Below are 17430 nucleotides of genomic sequence, written 5' to 3'. Positions count from 1 at the left end.
TATTTTTCGAAGAAATGTTTAAAAAAATTATAATTTTGTGAATAATATCATAAATAGGACTGGTGGAGTTATGTCACACATGCAGCTAACACAGACATATGGAAATGTCTGCTCTACCCAAAATTACAACCAATTAATTGCAGCATTACCACAAAAATGGAAGAGGCAAGTAGAAGGGGAAAAAAGTAAGGAACTTGTATGTCGGCCCTGTATTAAAGAACATAAATGGTTAAAGAAAAGTGTGATAAATAAAAACATATACCAATTTCATTTAAGGACCAACAAACTGACAGCTATGCCATATACATGCTGCAAAAAGTATTTAGTCAGCCACCAATTGTGCAAGTTCTGAGAGGCCTGTAATTTTCATCATAGGTACACTTCAACTATGACAGACAAAATGAGGAAAAAAATCCAGAAAATCACATTGTAGGATTTTTTATGAATCTTACATGCTAACCATGTATATGTGACACTTGCATTAACATCTGCTAACCATGTGTATGTGACAAATACATTTGATTTGATTTGATTTAGTGCACTATGCAGGGAATAGGGTGCCATTTGAGACACATCAACGAGTACGGGATGGTTATAGGGGTCAGACTGAGGAATTGTTCACTGTGGTTCTCTCTGGGTACTCTATCATTCTTACAACTTTAATTCTGTTCCAGAAGGGGATCCTCACTCTTTCTCTCTGTTATCTATGTACTCCTGTTGTACAGCTGAGGAGTTCCTTCAACAAGGCGTTCAGTAAGAAGGGTTCAAAGCTCTCTGCTTCGTACGCTGACATCGAGGAGATCGCCACTCCAGATTCCTCGGCTCCCTCCTCTCCTAAGATCACCATCCACCACGGGGACAGGGATGGGGACGGGGACAACCCTCCCTCCGTGATGAGGTCCTGTGTCTCTGCATCCTCCTCTGGGTAAGGCCTCACACATCCTGATCCCCCTTGGTGCCCCTCTAGTCTGAACCATGTTTCTATTCCATAAAATACATATTTAAAACATTGAGGGGCAACAAATGGTATGTATGAATTTAATGTATCAGTATCTATCTCTGTTTCATTTATCAGTATCTATCTCTATATCATGTATCAGTATCTATCTCTATTTCATTTATCAGTATCTATCCCTATATCATGTATTCATATCTATCTCTATTTCATGTATCAGTATCTATCTCTATATCATGTATCAGTATCTATCTCTATATCATGTATCAGTATCTATCTCTATTTCATGTATCAGTATCTATCTCTATTTCATGTATCAGTATCTATCTCTATTTCATGTATCAGTATCTATCTCTATTTCATGTATCAGTATCTATCTCTATTTCATCTATCAGTATCTATCTCTAATTTAATCTATCAGTATCTATCTCTATATCATGTATTAGTGTCTATCACTAATTTAATCTATCAGTATCTAGCTCTATTTTATTTATGTGTCTTATTTATCTCCATCAGTTTAATGGAATAGATTAGACATGTGCCACATCAGTTTCAATGGACATGATGCCTCTGTTCAGTATTTGCATCGTGTGTTTTTCTCCCTCAGGCTGTGTGAAGGAGGCGAGGATCCCCCGGAGGATGAGAAGGTTGTGTCTACGTTGCGCTCGGCCCTCTGGGAGAAGGAGAGGAAGCTGACGGACATCCGCCTGGAAGCCCTTAGCTCCGCCCACCAGCTGGAGCAACTGCAGGAGGCCATGAACAACATGCAGGTGTGTGTGTGTCTGCCTGTGTGTGTGTATGTGTGTGTGTCTGCCTGTGTGTATTTGTGTTTTTGTGTTACCTAATGATGTCAACTGTAACGTAGATATGGTTTGACCCCTGAACCTGACCCCATTAGGGCCCTACAGGACTCCCCTCACTAAGTAGCTATCTTTATTAGTATCCCCCCTTAATCCTACACTGTGTGTCCCTGCCTGCAGATGACGGTGGAGAACCTGAAGGCAGAGAATGACCAGTTGAAGACAGGCGGTCCCTCAACCTCCACCTCCCAGTCCTCCAGCTTGGCATCACTGGGCACTGCCTCGCCACGTCAATCTGTTGCCATATCTCTGACCAAGACCTTAAGCATGAGCCTGGGAGAGGGCAGCTCCCCTGGTGAGGGCTGGCGTCAGTATACAGTAACTAGAGGAACACCGGCATCACTGAACAAGTTTAAGACTGAATGACTTCCATGAATTAGCTTTAATTTTAAATATGAAACTAGAGATAATTATCACAAAACATGTCAGCTAAATAACCCTCCTTAAAGCGTGTATATGAAACCTAACAGTTTTTACAAAACGACCCAACAACCACCCAGGAGTCTATTCACAACCAGTAGTGATCTCACTTCACCTCATTTTAACTGTAAGAATTAACACAAGGACAATGTAGTTAAAGTAGTCATGGCAAGCACTCATTAGATTATTCCTTGACCTCACTCTCTCTTTTTGTTCCCCCCTTCCTCTCTCTCCATTTCTTTCTTTATCTCTCTGCCTCTCTCTCTCTGAACAGACCTGTTCCAGACAGAAGCCGCCAGTCTCCCCTCTCACAGAGACGACCCACGTGTCAGAGTGGTGGTTCGTGTGGCCAACCTGCGCATCTTCAAAGATGTGAGCCTTTTTATTACAATTCATGATGAATGTGCCAGACTTATTCAGTTCAGTAGACCTCTATAATAAAAGTGATGGTTAACCTTTTAACCTATCCAGTACTGTTGGTCCTTGTTCAACAGGAGGTGAAACAGCAGGACTTCTTCATCGGTACTGTGAGGGTTAACGGCAGAATGGACTGGCCTATGTTGGATTTGGCTGTCGGCCAGGCTTTTAAGGTGAGTCTCAACAGGCACCTCGACTGACAAAAACCCTGCTCTTCCTTCAAAAGTGGATACATTGTTGCTGTAAATGTACCCTAAAAATGCCAAATGTTTAACCTTCAACAGTAATGCAAAGGTAGGTTGTGGGGTTCTGTGTAGGATCATAATGTCAACAAACAGTAAACACATAAATATGGGAGCACTTTTCTTCTCCATGTGGACATGGTTTTGGCAAGGGTCTGTACTTAACCTTCACATCTTATACTGTAAGTTCTCAGTCTGCTTTCCCCTCCACCACTAATGTTCCCCTCCACCACTAATGTTCCCCTCCACCACTAATGTTCCCTTCCACCACTAATGTTCCCCTTCACCACTAATGTTCCCCTTCACCACTAATGTTCCCCTCCAGCACTAATGTTCCCCTCCACCACTAATGTTCCCCTTCAACACTAATGGTCCCCTCCACCACTAATGTTCCCCTCCACCACTAATGTTTCCCTTCACCATTAATGTTCCCCTCCATCACTAATGTTCCCCTCCACCACTAATGTTCCCCTCCACCACTAATGTTCCCCTACACCATTAATGTTCCCCTCCACCACTAATGTTCCCCTCCACCATTAATGTTCCCCTCCACCACTAATGTTCCCCTCCACCACTAATGTTCCCCTTCACCATTAATGTTCCCTTTCACCACTAATGTTCCCCTCCACCACTAATGTTCCCTTTCACCATTAATGTTCCCCTCCACCACTAATGTTCCCCTCCAGCACTAATGTTCCCCTCCACCACTAATGTTCCCCTTCAACACTAATGTTCCCCTCCACCACTAATGTTCCCCTCCACCACTAATGTTTCCCTTCACCATTAATGTTCCCCTCCATCACTAATGTTCCCCTCCACCACTAATGTTCCCCTCCACCACTAATGTTCCCCTCCACCATTAATGTTCCCCTCCACCACTAATGTTCCCCTCCACCATTAATGTTCCCCTCCACCACTAATGTTCCCCTCCACCACTAATGTTCCCCTTCACCATTAATGTTCCCTTTCACCACTAATGTTCCCCTCCACCACTAATGTTCCCTTTCACCACTAATGTTCCCCTCCACCACTAATGTTCCCCTCCACCACTAATGTTTCCCTCCACCACTAATGTTCCCCTCCACCACTAATGTTCCCCTCCACCACTAATGTTCCCCTTCACCACTAATGTTCCCCTTCACCATTAATGTTCCCCTCCACCACTAATGTTCCCCTCCACCACTAATGTTCCCCTCCACCACTAATGTTCTCCTTCACCACTAATGTTCCCCTCCACCACTAATGTTCCCCTCCACCACTAATGTTTCCCTTCACCATTAATGTTCCCCTCCACCACTAATGTTCCCCTCCACCACTAATGTTCCCCTCCACCATTAATGTTCCCCTCCAACACTAATGTTCCCCTCCAACATTAATGTTCCCCTCCACCACTAATGTTCCCCTCCACCATTAATGTTCCCCTCCACCACTAATGTTCCCCTCCACCACTAATGTTCCCCTTCACCATTAATGTTCCCTTTCACCACTAATGTTCCCCTCCACCACTAATGTTCCTTCCACCACTAATGTTCCCTCCACCACTAATGTTCCCCTCCACCATTAATGTTCCCCTCCACCACTAATGTTCCCCTCCACCACTAATGTTCCCCTTCACCATTAATGTTCCCTTTCACCACTAATGTTCCCCTCCACCACTAATGTTCCCTTTCACCACTAATGTTCCCCTCCACCACTAATGTTCCCTTCCACCACTAATGTTCCCCTCCACCACTAATGTTCCCCTCCACCACTAATGTTCCCCTCCACCAGTAATATTCCCCTCCACCACTAATGTTCCCCTCCACCACTAATGTTCCCCTCCACCATTAATGTTCCCCTTCATCACTAATGTTCCCTTTCACCACTAATGTTCTCCTTCATCACTAATGTTCCCCTCCATCACTAATGTTCCCCTTCATCACTAATGTTCCCCTTCATCACCAATGTTCCCCTCCACCACTAATGTTCCCTTCCACCACTAATGTTCCCCTTCATCACTAATGTTTCCCCTTCATCACTAATGTTCTCCTTCATCACTAATGTTCCCCTCCACCACTAATGTTCCCCTTCATCACTAATGTTCTCCTTCATCACTAATGTTCCCCTCCACCATTAATGTTCCCCTCCATCACTAATGTTCTCCTTCATCACTAATGTTCCCCTCCACCACTAATGTTCCCCTCCACCACTAATGTTCCCCTCCACCATTAATATTCCCCTCCACCACTAATGTTCCCCTCCACCATTAATGTTCCCCTCCACCACTAATGTTCCCCTCCACCACTAATGTTCCCCTCCACCACTAATGTTCCCTTCCACCACTAATGTTCACCTTCACAATTAATGTTCCCCTCCACCACTAATGTTCCCCTCCACCACTAATGTTCCCCTCCACCACTAATGTTCCCCTTCACCACTAATGTTCCCCTCCACCACTAAGTTCCCTTCACCATTAATGTTCCCTTTCACCACTAATGTTCCCCTCCACCACTAATGTTCCCCTCCACCACCAATGTTCCCCTCCACCACTAATGTTCCCCTCCACCACTAATGTTCCCCTCCACCACGAATGTTCCCCTCCACCATTAATGTTCCCCTTCATCACTAATGTTCTCCTTCATCACTAATGTTCCCCTCCACCACTAATGTTCCTCACCACCACGAATGTACCTCTCCTCTATTCTCGCTCTCTCCTCTTTCTCCTCTCACCTCCTCCTAGGTGTACATAGCCAAGGTGGACCCCACCTCCAGCCTGGGCCTGTCTACAGACTCTATCTACAGCTACAGTATGAACCACATCAGGAGGGTGCTGGGAGGAGAGTTGCCAGAGAGCCAACCCTCACACTGTGTATCCAAGGGGCCCAGCGGCGTCACTGTTACACTCAAAGGTAACCAGGATTATAATGGTACAATTATCAATAATGGCCTAATCCATTTTAATTCAATCACCATTGTAGAAGTGCTCAAAGTTGACCTATTTTGCATACCCAACCATACCATGAGACATCCAACGGTTGAGATTGATATAATTTAAAAGCTTACAAACAAGGTTGTCAAACCTATTTTATAATACATTTTTATAAAATGTGTCAGTTTTATACCATCGGAGGTTTTGGTGTTGTGCCCGACATCGGTTGTTCTTGAATACAGGGTGTGTGTCATGTTTTGACTGATATATGTAATCAAATATATGGTACAAATGGTACAACAAAGATGGTTGGAGGTCCACAGACAATATTGACTTCAATGGGAATATCTGTTCTTTTAAATTGCACTGTCAATCCTCCATAGGGAACCTATTGAAATCATAGTAATATAGATAATATAATCAAAATTACCATTTAAGTTGACATTCGATACTGGGTGAACTGGCAGCCATTTTTGTGGTAATAATTATTTATGATAAGGGTTACATGGAGAATATTGGACCTCCCTTCATCAAAATATACTTTACCTTCTCTGAACTCGTGAAAAAAACCCAAGTGACCCTCCCCTCCCCCAAAATAATAATTAAAACATAAAGTGGACAGCAGAGAAAATCCTTACTCTCACCTCTTGGACAGACCAGAGCCTTAGATATGCAGTTTTAGAAACTGTTCTTCGTCCTGTAAGCATTGCAGGAATTTTGATAGCGCACATGGCTGCGGGCCAGAAGGTTGTGGGTTCACAGACAACCGTGAGCAAGAGTATTGGTGGAAAGATCTCCTTTATCGTAAAAGCATTGGATGAAATTAGCATCGTATTTGCAAGTCCGAGAAAAAATAGCCTTTAAACATTTCATACAATTCTACGTCATTTTACATAATAGCTAAACTTTTTTAATACCACGCAAATGACTGAAATGACAGGCTAAGAATGGACAGAGAGATAGGCCTGTGTTCATCTTATCATATTTCTCCAGTGCTAAATCAGTGTGACTTGTTTGCAACAAAACTGTCCCTGTTTCCAAAAAATTTAAATCTGAGACGTCATTAGGAATCTGAGCATGGTACTTTCCAAAGTCAGGCCTACCTTTCCACTCCAGACAGATTAGGCCGACCGACGGTGAAAAATGTAAGCTTCAACTGCTGGCCGCTCTTCTTCTGTGGCTCAACCCAACGAGAGAAGATTACAAGTGTTTCCCTAAAAGCTGCCTGGGTTTAAGCATCTACTGTACTGTACAGAAAGTCAATAGCTTAATCAAATGATAGTGACAGAATTAGATTACTTCCCAAGCAAAGTAAATGTTTTCTGAATGTCAAAGATACAAAACAATGATACCACTTCTGTATCGGAGTCACATATTTCCCAGGTATTTTAAAGCTTGTTTCTAGCATAAATCACTGCGGACCAAAGCGTTGTCTTAGATCACTTTATATAATCAAATCTGTTGAATTTACTTCAAAATCTTAAGTTAACAATGGGTAGTTCTGTGCTTTTTTGCCATTTCTTTTATAAAAGGTAGGCCTATGGCATATCCAGTCATACACCCTCAATTCAAGTCCTGTTTTGAACTTAACAGCCCTTCACTGACACAGAGGTACAGTAGGCTATTTATAGAGTTCATGGTGGGTGAGGAATTGACTAAGAAAGAAGCCTATAGCCTACTTTCATCTGTCAAACAGGTAGTCTACCTCTTATTTGTTCAATAGGAATGAATAGGCTCCAACATAAAGCCCTCTTGTTAAGTCTAATTCAAATGAAGACGGTTTAAATGAATTATCGCTACTCGAATTTGCCTACTTTCAGCACCGTCGATAAATCAGTGTAGATGAAGGTGAGGGGACAGGTTAAAGAAGAATTTTTAAGCTTTGAGAGAATTGAGACAGGGATCGTGCCTATGTACCATTCAGAGGGTGAATGGGCAAAACAACATTTTTAAGTGCATTTTAACGGCGTATGGTAGTAGATGCCAGGAGCACCGATTTCAGTGTGTCAAGAACTGCAACGCTGCTGCTATTTCTCTAATTGAAATGACTCCCACCCTGTATTCAAGAGCATGTTGTGTCTCAACCAATGATGGGCACAAGACAAAAACCTTAGATGATGTAAAATGTGAAACAAATGTTTTCAAGAAATTCTAAAGTAGTTTGACAACCCTGTGTCATTTAAATGACATCACACTCAACCATTCATCTTTTCCAGTGAAGATGTCTCATGGTATGGTGGGTAATGCTAAATGGGTCAACTTTGAGCACCTTTATCTCCTGAAAGTTTTGGCATTTAGGATTCAGGTCCAGGTCTTTCTGACCGCTTCTTGGGCAAACATGTATGGACGGCACAGGAGGCTGCTGAAAGGAGAACGGCTCATAATAATTTACATAATGGCGCAAATGGAATGGCATCAAACACCTGGAATCCATGTATTTGATGTATTTGATACCATTCCACTTATTCCGCTCCAGTCATTAATACAAGCACGTTCTCCCGACCTGCCACCGACCGACCTGCCACCGACCGACCTGCCACCGACCGACCTGCCACCGACCGACCTGCCACCGACCGACCTGCCACCGACCGACCTGCCACCGACCGACCTGCCACCGACCGACCTGCCACCGACCGACCTGCCACCGACCGACCTGCCACCGACCGACCTGCCACCGACCGACCTCAAATGGATTTACTCAATGTTTATATTTCTGGGAACAAAACATTATTTATGAATTGGTAGGTAAGAAAAGGGTGCCCTTTATCACTCTTTATATTTAATGTGACGATCAAAATAATAGTTAGAAGGGTAAACTGCAATCTGCAGTTTGTTTCTGGTGAGGAACACTATCCCTCTGAGGGAGAGGGTATTTGTTTATGTGCTATTAGCTGATTATCACAGTAGAAGTTATTTTTTTGTGTGTGTGTGTGTGTTTTCTTTGAGCAACAATTTTTTTTTGTGAACGGAAAATACATAGCAGCTTGTGCCTAGCCTGTCTTAGATCCATTTGGGGTCAGCAAACAGTCAACAGACTTATTGTTCACCCCACAGGTAATTTCAACACATGTTTTAGGTTCTGAGTCCGTCTATCTGGTCTAATGGACATTCACCTCCTTATCTCCGCTCTGGATTTTCTGTCCACTCTCTTCTGATCTCCTGTTATGTTTGGAAGTTTCCCATTCCACTTTCAAAGCATGCCATTTGTTTCAGAAACCAAACAGTATCCACATCATTCCACATAGAACAATGACGAAAGGGATGTTTTCTTAAGATCCAGAATGATTTATGGCCAGGGTACTCACACTATCCAGACATTTGGACTGCTTGTCATGTTTAATACTAACATGTCATGTTAAATATCAAGTGGGATGGATGTTTCGCTGTGAAGTGTCATAATTCATTTTGTCTGCCTCGTTATCGCCTCAACTCTATCTCCCCCTGTCTCTGACCCCTGGTACCCTTTAGCGTCGGGGTCTCAGCCTGGGCCAGGCTAGGACTGATTTGTGGTATCTAGCTCTCCCTACCTCTCCCTTATCGCCATGTTCCAGATTACCTTATTATTGAAATAAGAGAATGTGCAGCTTCCCTCCATCCCCCAGGAGAGCCAGAGGAAAACATAAGCTCAGACAGGCATTTGGCAATTAGATTTTCTTGGACCGATTAGTTTTCTTGGAGCACATTTTCCTAGAACAGTGGTGTACATAGATCCCTTCCACTATAATCTATATGTATCCAAGCCCATTAGTGATTTTAAACCAATGTAGAGGTGCAGGGGTAGGCAGTCTGTTCCTCCTGGCTAGGAAGGAATGCAGTAGGGATGGGTGGGCTAGAAGGAGGGGTTCAGAGAAATATCCTGTTGCAGCTTGTGTGTCAAGCAGCTGAAGCATTTTGACCAGCTGGCCCAGGCCTCAGACATATGTACACACACACCACACACACATAATACCCTATACATGTGGGGTGGTATGTCACACTGTAGGATGGAGGAGGGGGAGAAGGAATGAGGGAGGAGAATGTATTAAGGTGGGGGAGAAGGCATGAGGGAGGAGAAGGAATGGAGGGGGAGAAGGAATGGAGGAGGAGGCGGAGTCATGAGGGAGGAGGAGAAGGAGGAGCACAGTTATTTTCAGAACATTATTTCTGCACTCCTAGTTGTTTATGAAGGGTGACATGATGTGTGATGTGGTAAATCGTTGAGCAGAACATTTTCATTCACATGGATGGACTTCTTGTTTTAACTACAAACATTCAAACTCTGGTTTAGTGTATTCTCTCAATGTCAGGAGAAATGGCTTGATAGTTTTGGTGTTTCTCTTGAATTACGGTATGTCTCTGAGGTCTCTGTGAGCAGCTGAATGGAGGGCTGTTTGGAATGCTGTACACCCAACCAATCGTTGTACCTGTGTTGTCATACACTTTATTTGTTAGGATGCCAATGTCCATGTTTGTTCTGTTTAATACTGTGTGTTTAAACTAAACAGACGGTAAATCTTTACTATGTTAAACTTTTGAAGTTTGACCTCTACGTCCTGCAGGTCTGAAGGAAAAGTGTGTGGACAGCCTGGTGTTTGAGACGCTCATCCCCAAGCCCATGAGCCAGCACTACATCAGCCTGCTGCTGAAGCACCGCCGCCTCATCCTGTCTGGGCCCAGCGGCACCGGCAAGACCTACCTCACTTCCCACCTGGCAGAGTACCTGGTGGACCGCAGCGGCCGAGACCTCACCGACAGCATCGTGGTCACCTTCAACATGCACCGCCAGTCATGCAAGGTAGGGACAGGAACAGGGTCATTATGAACTAATCATTTAGGCACTAATATCACTAATAATAAGATGTGTTATTGCTGGGCTGGCACAAAAGCCTGTACACCTTACAGCTCAAGAATATTAGAAAACAGTCAACTGTCATTGGGTTTGTGATTTAACACCATAGAATTATTTCTTTCACACCCATACCTCTCAACAGGATCTCCAACTCTACCTGTCCAACCTGGCCAATCAGATCGATCGGGAAACCAGCACAGCTGATATCCCATTGGTGGTTATCCTGGATGATATACATGATGCCACTTCCATCAGTGAGCTTGTCAATGGGGCCCTCACCTGCAAATACCACAAATGGTGAGCGGACTAACACACTGAACAGAAGCTGAAATGGAACCTTTTATCAAACATCTATAGCGACATTTATGGTACATTTATGTTTCTAGTCTGATCTGTGATGATTATGTGTCTATTTCAGTCCTTACATAATTGGAACTACCAACCAGCCAGTGAAGATGACCCCGAACCACGGCCTGCACCTCAGCTTCAGGTAATTGAACAGACAAATCATGTTTTGTTATTGTTTTGACCGAGTCTTAAAACTCCTCATTGAAGGCTATATCCCTGCCATGAATCTATGCTTTGATAGTTATTTAAATTGGGATATTGGACGTCTAATATGTAAGTACATTAAATAATGTGCCTTAGGATACGTACCGCATGACCTGACCTTTGACCCTCCCCTGACCCCCAGGATGGTGACCTTCTCCAATAACGTGGAGCCAGCCAATGGCTTCCTGGTGCGTTACTTGCATAGGAAGTTGATGGAGGCGGAGGACGAGAGGAGCCTGGCCAACGAGGACCTCCTCAGGGTGCTGGACTGGGTACCCAAGCTGTGGTACCACCTGCACACCTTCCTGGAGAAACACAGCACCTCTGACTTCCTCATCGGTAGGAAAACATTTTGTTTTACGGGAGAAGTAATACAGGAATATAAAGGTAGGTCACACTTAATTTGGATAGTCCTCTATGGATGGTCTACAGGTCTAAATCTACATCTTATCCAAATCAAGTGATGCCTAAAGTTAGTTAGATATTGGAGATCTGTCTGTAGTCTGTGGTCACAGACTGTGTTTGATTGGATGTGGTCATTGAAAGATATCTTTAATATGATTTATTATCTTTTATTTCCTCTCTCTCTGTCTCTGTTTCTCTCTCTCTTTCTGTCTCTCTCTCTCTTCTCTCTCCGTCTCTCTAGGCCCGTGCTTCTTCCTGTCCTGTCCTGTGACTGTGGAGGAGTTCCGCTCCTGGTTCATTGACCTGTGGAACCTCTCCATTATCCCCTACCTGCAGGAAGGAGCCAAAGATGGCATTAAGGTCAGACAGGTTTTACTATCCCGGTAGATCAATTATAGGCTGGTCCCAGATCTGTGCTGTAATTGCCAATTCCTATTGTCATTGCCACGTCAAACATTTAGCATAATGGCACAACCAGATCTGGGACCAGGCAAGATGAATTACAAATTTGTCCTGAAAAAAAGTGGATAGGACAGTGGTTGGGTCAGTGTATGACGGTGTTGTGGCTTTGTGCCACAGGTGCATGGTCAGAAGGCAGTGTGGGAGGACCCAGTGGAGTGGGTGAGGGGCACCCTACCCTGGCCCTCAGCCCAACAGGACCAGGCCAAGCTGTTCCACCTGCCTCCCCCCAGCATGACCTCTGGAGTCCCCGGCCAGCCCAGCGAGGCCTCAGCCAGGCCTCTTAATAAGGAAACCCCACCCAGCTCCATGGACACCCTGGACCCTCTGGTGAGATACTCTGGGGGTAGGCGACTGTGGTCATGAAGCTACCACAGTGTGTGCAAGATTTGGTTGTAGTCCAGCAACGATACACTTGAGGAGCATTATTAGTTGAGTCTGGTGAATACAGCACGAGCAGGGCTGGAACAAAACCCTGAAACACACTGTGGGGCACCTGTTTCCCAGCCCTGCTGTAAGGCCTTCTCTGGCCTTGTCTGTGTCGCAATTCTATTACTGTATGTGCTTGGAAGGTATCTTTGTCACCATACTGAACGTAGTGTAGCGTTAAGTTGAAATGATTCATCTTTCCTGACCCTTCTCTCCTCTGTCTTTTGATTCAGATGGCGATGTTGTTGAAGTTGCAAGAGGCAGCCAACTACATTGAATCTCCAGACAGAGAAACAATGGACCCCAGCCTCCCTACACTTTGAACATCAACTTCATCTGTAGACTCAAAACCTAGCACTTCAAATAGCCCTACTTCTTTCCCCTATGTGAACTTCAGTGTATAAAATTCAGGAACAAAAACTTTCCAATATAGTTTTCTGCTAATTTTCTAACTTATCTTGAACCTTAGCAAAAAACAATCATACTCCATATGGTTGATTGATTGAGAAGCCGTTTTGTTATGTTGTTTTGAAACTTTATTCAATCATGCCAAGTCATTCCAAAAGACATTATAGCGATGTTTAGATTTTCTATTTCTGTCGATTTTTCTTGAACTAGAGGTTATATTCACAGTATAAAGTGTCTTTCTCTTTACAGAAGACGTATCTCTATCACTTCTGCCCTCAATAGAAACAGGTGCTAATTATCTAGATAATAAGTATTACTCTTTAGAAATTCATCCTCATCTCTCATTGGTCTAAGCAGGTGATTCTTCCAACAGCACATTTAAAAGACAAAAAAAACACATTCTTGCTTATCTGCTTTTGCTCAACAACAGCAACATGGCCTGCAATGTGTCTGTAAAATCAAGTCAGTTTGAAACCTGTTTTCGGCTTATTAGAAAGAGTATGACGGCATGTTGTTGGCATGTCAGGTTGTGTAGTGTCCTGGTCCTGAATACATATCTATCACTCTTTGAAGGCCAAATCTTAGACATATGCAACTGTTATACATAACCAGGTGAACTGTTTTGACTCTGTTTTGTGCTCTAACAAACTGAATGCCTTAATTAATACATCTATTCCTGATGGTCACCTCGAGATGGACAGCAGTATTCAATCGTGGTGCTTTGCTTTCATCACCATCGCCTCAGAGCAGAGTAGTGCGAGGACATTCACTTGTCCCTCCCTCACATGGTTCTGGGGTCACATGGTTCCGGGGTGATTTTAAATGTCATCTAAGATATATTTGACAGATAACTATGTTGCAGGTAGGGTAGATGGTGATGATCAGGGTTTCTTTGTCAAGTGAGAAAATATAGGGTTGAACAGAGCAGAACACAGACACACAATTATTTCCTATGGTTAATATCTTTCATTATTATTCACGGCAAAATCTGTGCAAAATTACAAACGCTGTCATACTCATTACTAAAACAGGGGGGAAAAAATCAGTACATACTAATCTCAGCTTCTGTGGTACTAGTTCATTGGTTTGTTGCAGGCAGCATACATTATATTTATTTGACTGAACATATATTTCAAATCTAACTACCTGTTTTGAAGAAATAAGGCCATGACAGTACTACTTTCATATAAATCAGGTATTACTAAGAAAGTTATTTTGTATGAATAATGCTTGAGCAACTGCTATTTGCTTATAGCTTAGATATTTCTCAACTTCTATTTTTAAGATGGTGAGGTATCATCTAATATATTCCACGCAATTATCCAACATAGTTACTGTGCTCAATTCTTTATGTAGATATTGATTTCAGTTTTATCTACACTAGTTGCATGGTGCAAATATCTTATATGCTGAACCAAATATTTTACTGTAATCTTGCATATTGACTGTCTGGTTAGGGGTCAGAGCATAAAAGTGCTTAAAAGAATGAACATGTAGATATTTTCCTCAATATGTTGGCCATGTAACATTGCAGATCATTTAGGTGCTTTTGAATGTAGACGTTTTACAAAGCTACTGTCTCATTCCTTGCAGAAACATGTTTTTAGACCTACACCAAGATGGGTGAATGAACGGATGAGTTCTCTGTTGCACCCCACAAACCATTGTAATCAGACACAGGTTAACAATCTTACATCTATTGTAGCTGCCAATGGTGCTGTCCACTTTTTGACTGGTAATATTGCTTTGCTCATCTTCGGTTTAGTTAATGACCATTCAGACACAGCATAAAATGGATGACAAATCTATTTGCTCATCAGCAATGATCAAGGGCCATTTCCCAGTTCAGAGTCATACATATAGGAAGATAAATGTATGAAAATAAGATCGGAAAAAAATGAAATTGTAAAGTAGCGTGGGTTACATTAGTGTTTTCAAAAGATACATCTAGCCATACTGACTGATGCTGAAACAATGTAGGAGAATGTCTCTGTTTTGGTCTCTTCACATTAATAATGTATAATCTCTTGATCATAAGTCACCTGTATATAAACTGTGAAATGAATGTTCAATTGCTTTCTTTGTACAATAGTTATCACAACAGAAAGAAATGTTGCAAACCATTAAAGGTCATTATTAAGCAAAGTGGAACTAAACCACCATGATTACGTTAAAACATGATACTTTTTTGTTGTTTTGCTTTTTCATCAAACTGTTAATCAAATCAATGACATCAAACTAAGTCCAAAGTCCATCTGATGACGTCAAACTGTTAATGAGCCCAAAGTCCACCTGATGACATCAAACTATTAATGAGTCCAAAGTCCATATGATGACATCAAACTATTAATGAGTCCAAAGTCAATCTGATGACATCAAACTATTAATGAGTCCAAAGTCCATATGATGACATCAAACTATTAATGAGTCCAAAGTCAATCTGATGACATCAAACTATTAATGAGTCCAAAGTCCATCTGATGACATCAAACTATTAATGAGTCCAAAGTCCATCTGATGACATCAAACTATTAATGAGTCCAAAGTCCATCTGATGACATCAAACTATTAATGAGTCCAAAGTCCATCTGATGACATCAAACTGTTAATGAGTCCAAAGTCAATCTGATGACATCAAACTGTTAATGACTTGAAGTAAATGGCTTTTGCCTCTCTGTGTGGTCACATTAATGCAGGTTTGCGTTTCGTGTTATGAATCTTGTTCTGGTGGCAGCTCTGCAGAGTGGTTACTAGCTAGCACAGCCACAAAGTCATTAACTCTAATGTTTAACCTAACCTCTAACATTAACCACACTACTAACCTAATGTCCTAACCCTAACCTTAATAAATTAAATTCAAAAGGTATTTTTTATTTGTACATTAATTTTTATGATGTAGCCAATTTTGACTATGCAGCTGGCCCATCTAGTGGAAGTCTCTCAGTTCTGGCACAAAGACTAGACCCAATAAATGTCAACCTGACACATTTTTACAAATTGAAAGAATTCTGTGATGAATCATATGTGGGGAAAATGCCCCTTTGGTCTATCCATTTTACAATGACACCATGAGACCCATCTGGACCTTCTATAATCTAAATAATTAGCCTCATTAATTTAAACAAAACTATCATGTAGGCTCCCAATCTGCCATTGTACAAACACTGCATTGTTTTACTATTCAGAAGAGTATGAAAGTATAGTACAGTATATCCTGTATCTATGTATGCAGGTAAACAAATGCCATTCTGTTTGTTCTTCATCTCACTCACTGGTCGTTGTGGCTGTTGCTCTGTAGTGGCTGTGCTGTGTGTTTGATAACAATCTTGTGTATCAGGACTATGCAGCAACTTTTACTGGTTTTGGCAATCAGAAGAAAGAAAAAAACAGTTTAAATTTGTTTTGAAAGCTAACAGACACAGTTTACTTCTGATTTGCATTGCCCCAGTCTTGCAGTAAGTTGGACCAAATGAAATGTTACCAGATATGCTTGACTATGCCTTAATGTGAATTGTGATGCAAGTGTTGCATTATGAGAGAGAGTGAGTGAGTATGTGACCTTCAAAAATGTAAGGGATGCCTTGTGTTATGAGTACACTGACTATGTGAAGGTTGTTAGAATATGTGTGATGAAATCATTGGTCCCACAAGACACCACTTGACTGAATTGGAAGTGGTAGAACCTCTGCTTTAGATCACTGGGCTGTACCTTTGTGGCACAAGAGGGATATGACAGTGTAAGCCTAGGTTCTAGAGGTTCTACAGGTTGTTGTCAAAACGGATTAGGCCCTAATTGCAGTTCGGCACAATTTAACTATTATCCAAGAACAAAGTTCATAGTTCAAAATGAAACTAGATTTTCAAGAAATCGAAGATAAATCAATGTTTCTATATAAGCAGGTTCCTCGTAAAAACGTAACGAATATGAATTGATTCTAAATGAAGTATTTCCACTTGATGAAGGCCAATACAGGTTGCTGAATAGTCATAATTATTTTTGCAAAGCTTGTTATTGACTCAAAATAAAAATGGTAATAATGGTCTCTAATGTCAGTGACGTGCAATTGTGATGGATTTCTAAATGTTGTAGATGAGTGTGTGAACAGCACATGTAATAGCATTACGTTATCGTTAGGGGTTCACTATATAGATTAAGCTTTTCCTTTTTAATACGCTGATATTTGAGATTTCTTTTTCTAATGAATCCTTTGTAAATCTCATTGATCTATTTTGTACATGACATCATAATTGTAAACCTTGTAAATACTTCAGCATACTGTAAGCGACAACAATCATTCAGGAAAAGAAAACTCCATATAGGCCTACTACAAGATGAATAACTTTATCCCTCCAGAATTGTGTGGAATATAGGCATGCTTCTGAAACAACATTTCCATACACTTATCACTGTTCGTCGGGGTCAATAAAATAATGTAATATATATGATTTGTCTCATAATTGCGAATATATTTTTACTTGCTCTTCATAAAAAAAGTATGCAAACAAATGCGTAATGAATATCAGTGTTCATAAGCGTGGTTTATCAG

The 17430-nt window shown here is 41.9% G+C and overlaps 1 protein-coding gene across 11 annotated transcripts in view; it reads left to right on the top strand.

Moving 5' to 3' along the window:
- LOC112263105 (neuron navigator 1) overlaps positions 1–16926 on the top strand; it is a 124339-nt gene extending 107413 nt beyond the window's left edge. For 10 of the 11 annotated variants that reach the window (XM_042330676.1, XM_042330661.1, XM_042330670.1 and 7 more), the window contains 13 exons: positions 726–925; positions 1563–1725; positions 1936–2110; positions 2510–2607; positions 2730–2825; positions 5614–5782; positions 10341–10576; positions 10773–10927; positions 11049–11120; positions 11325–11521; positions 11829–11947; positions 12167–12376; positions 12709–16926. In XM_042330676.1, the coding sequence (XP_042186610.1) occupies positions 726–925; positions 1563–1725; positions 1936–2110; positions 2510–2607; positions 2730–2825; positions 5614–5782; positions 10341–10576; positions 10773–10927; positions 11049–11120; positions 11325–11521; positions 11829–11947; positions 12167–12376; positions 12709–12798 (1980 nt within the window). In that variant the 3' untranslated portion in view covers positions 12799–16926. The remainder of the gene's footprint in view (positions 1–725; positions 926–1562; positions 1726–1935; positions 2111–2509; positions 2608–2729; positions 2826–5613; positions 5783–10340; positions 10577–10772; positions 10928–11048; positions 11121–11324; positions 11522–11828; positions 11948–12166; positions 12377–12708) is intronic. The other variant, XM_042330664.1, reaches the window with a different exon arrangement.
- Positions 16927–17430: the final 504 nt, after the last annotated feature.

Source organism: Oncorhynchus tshawytscha, linkage group LG02 (assembly GCF_018296145.1).
Source record: "Oncorhynchus tshawytscha isolate Ot180627B linkage group LG02, Otsh_v2.0, whole genome shotgun sequence".
Lineage (NCBI taxonomy): Eukaryota > Metazoa > Chordata > Actinopteri > Salmoniformes > Salmonidae > Oncorhynchus > Oncorhynchus tshawytscha.
This window is presented reverse-complemented; position numbering and strand designations above follow the sequence as displayed.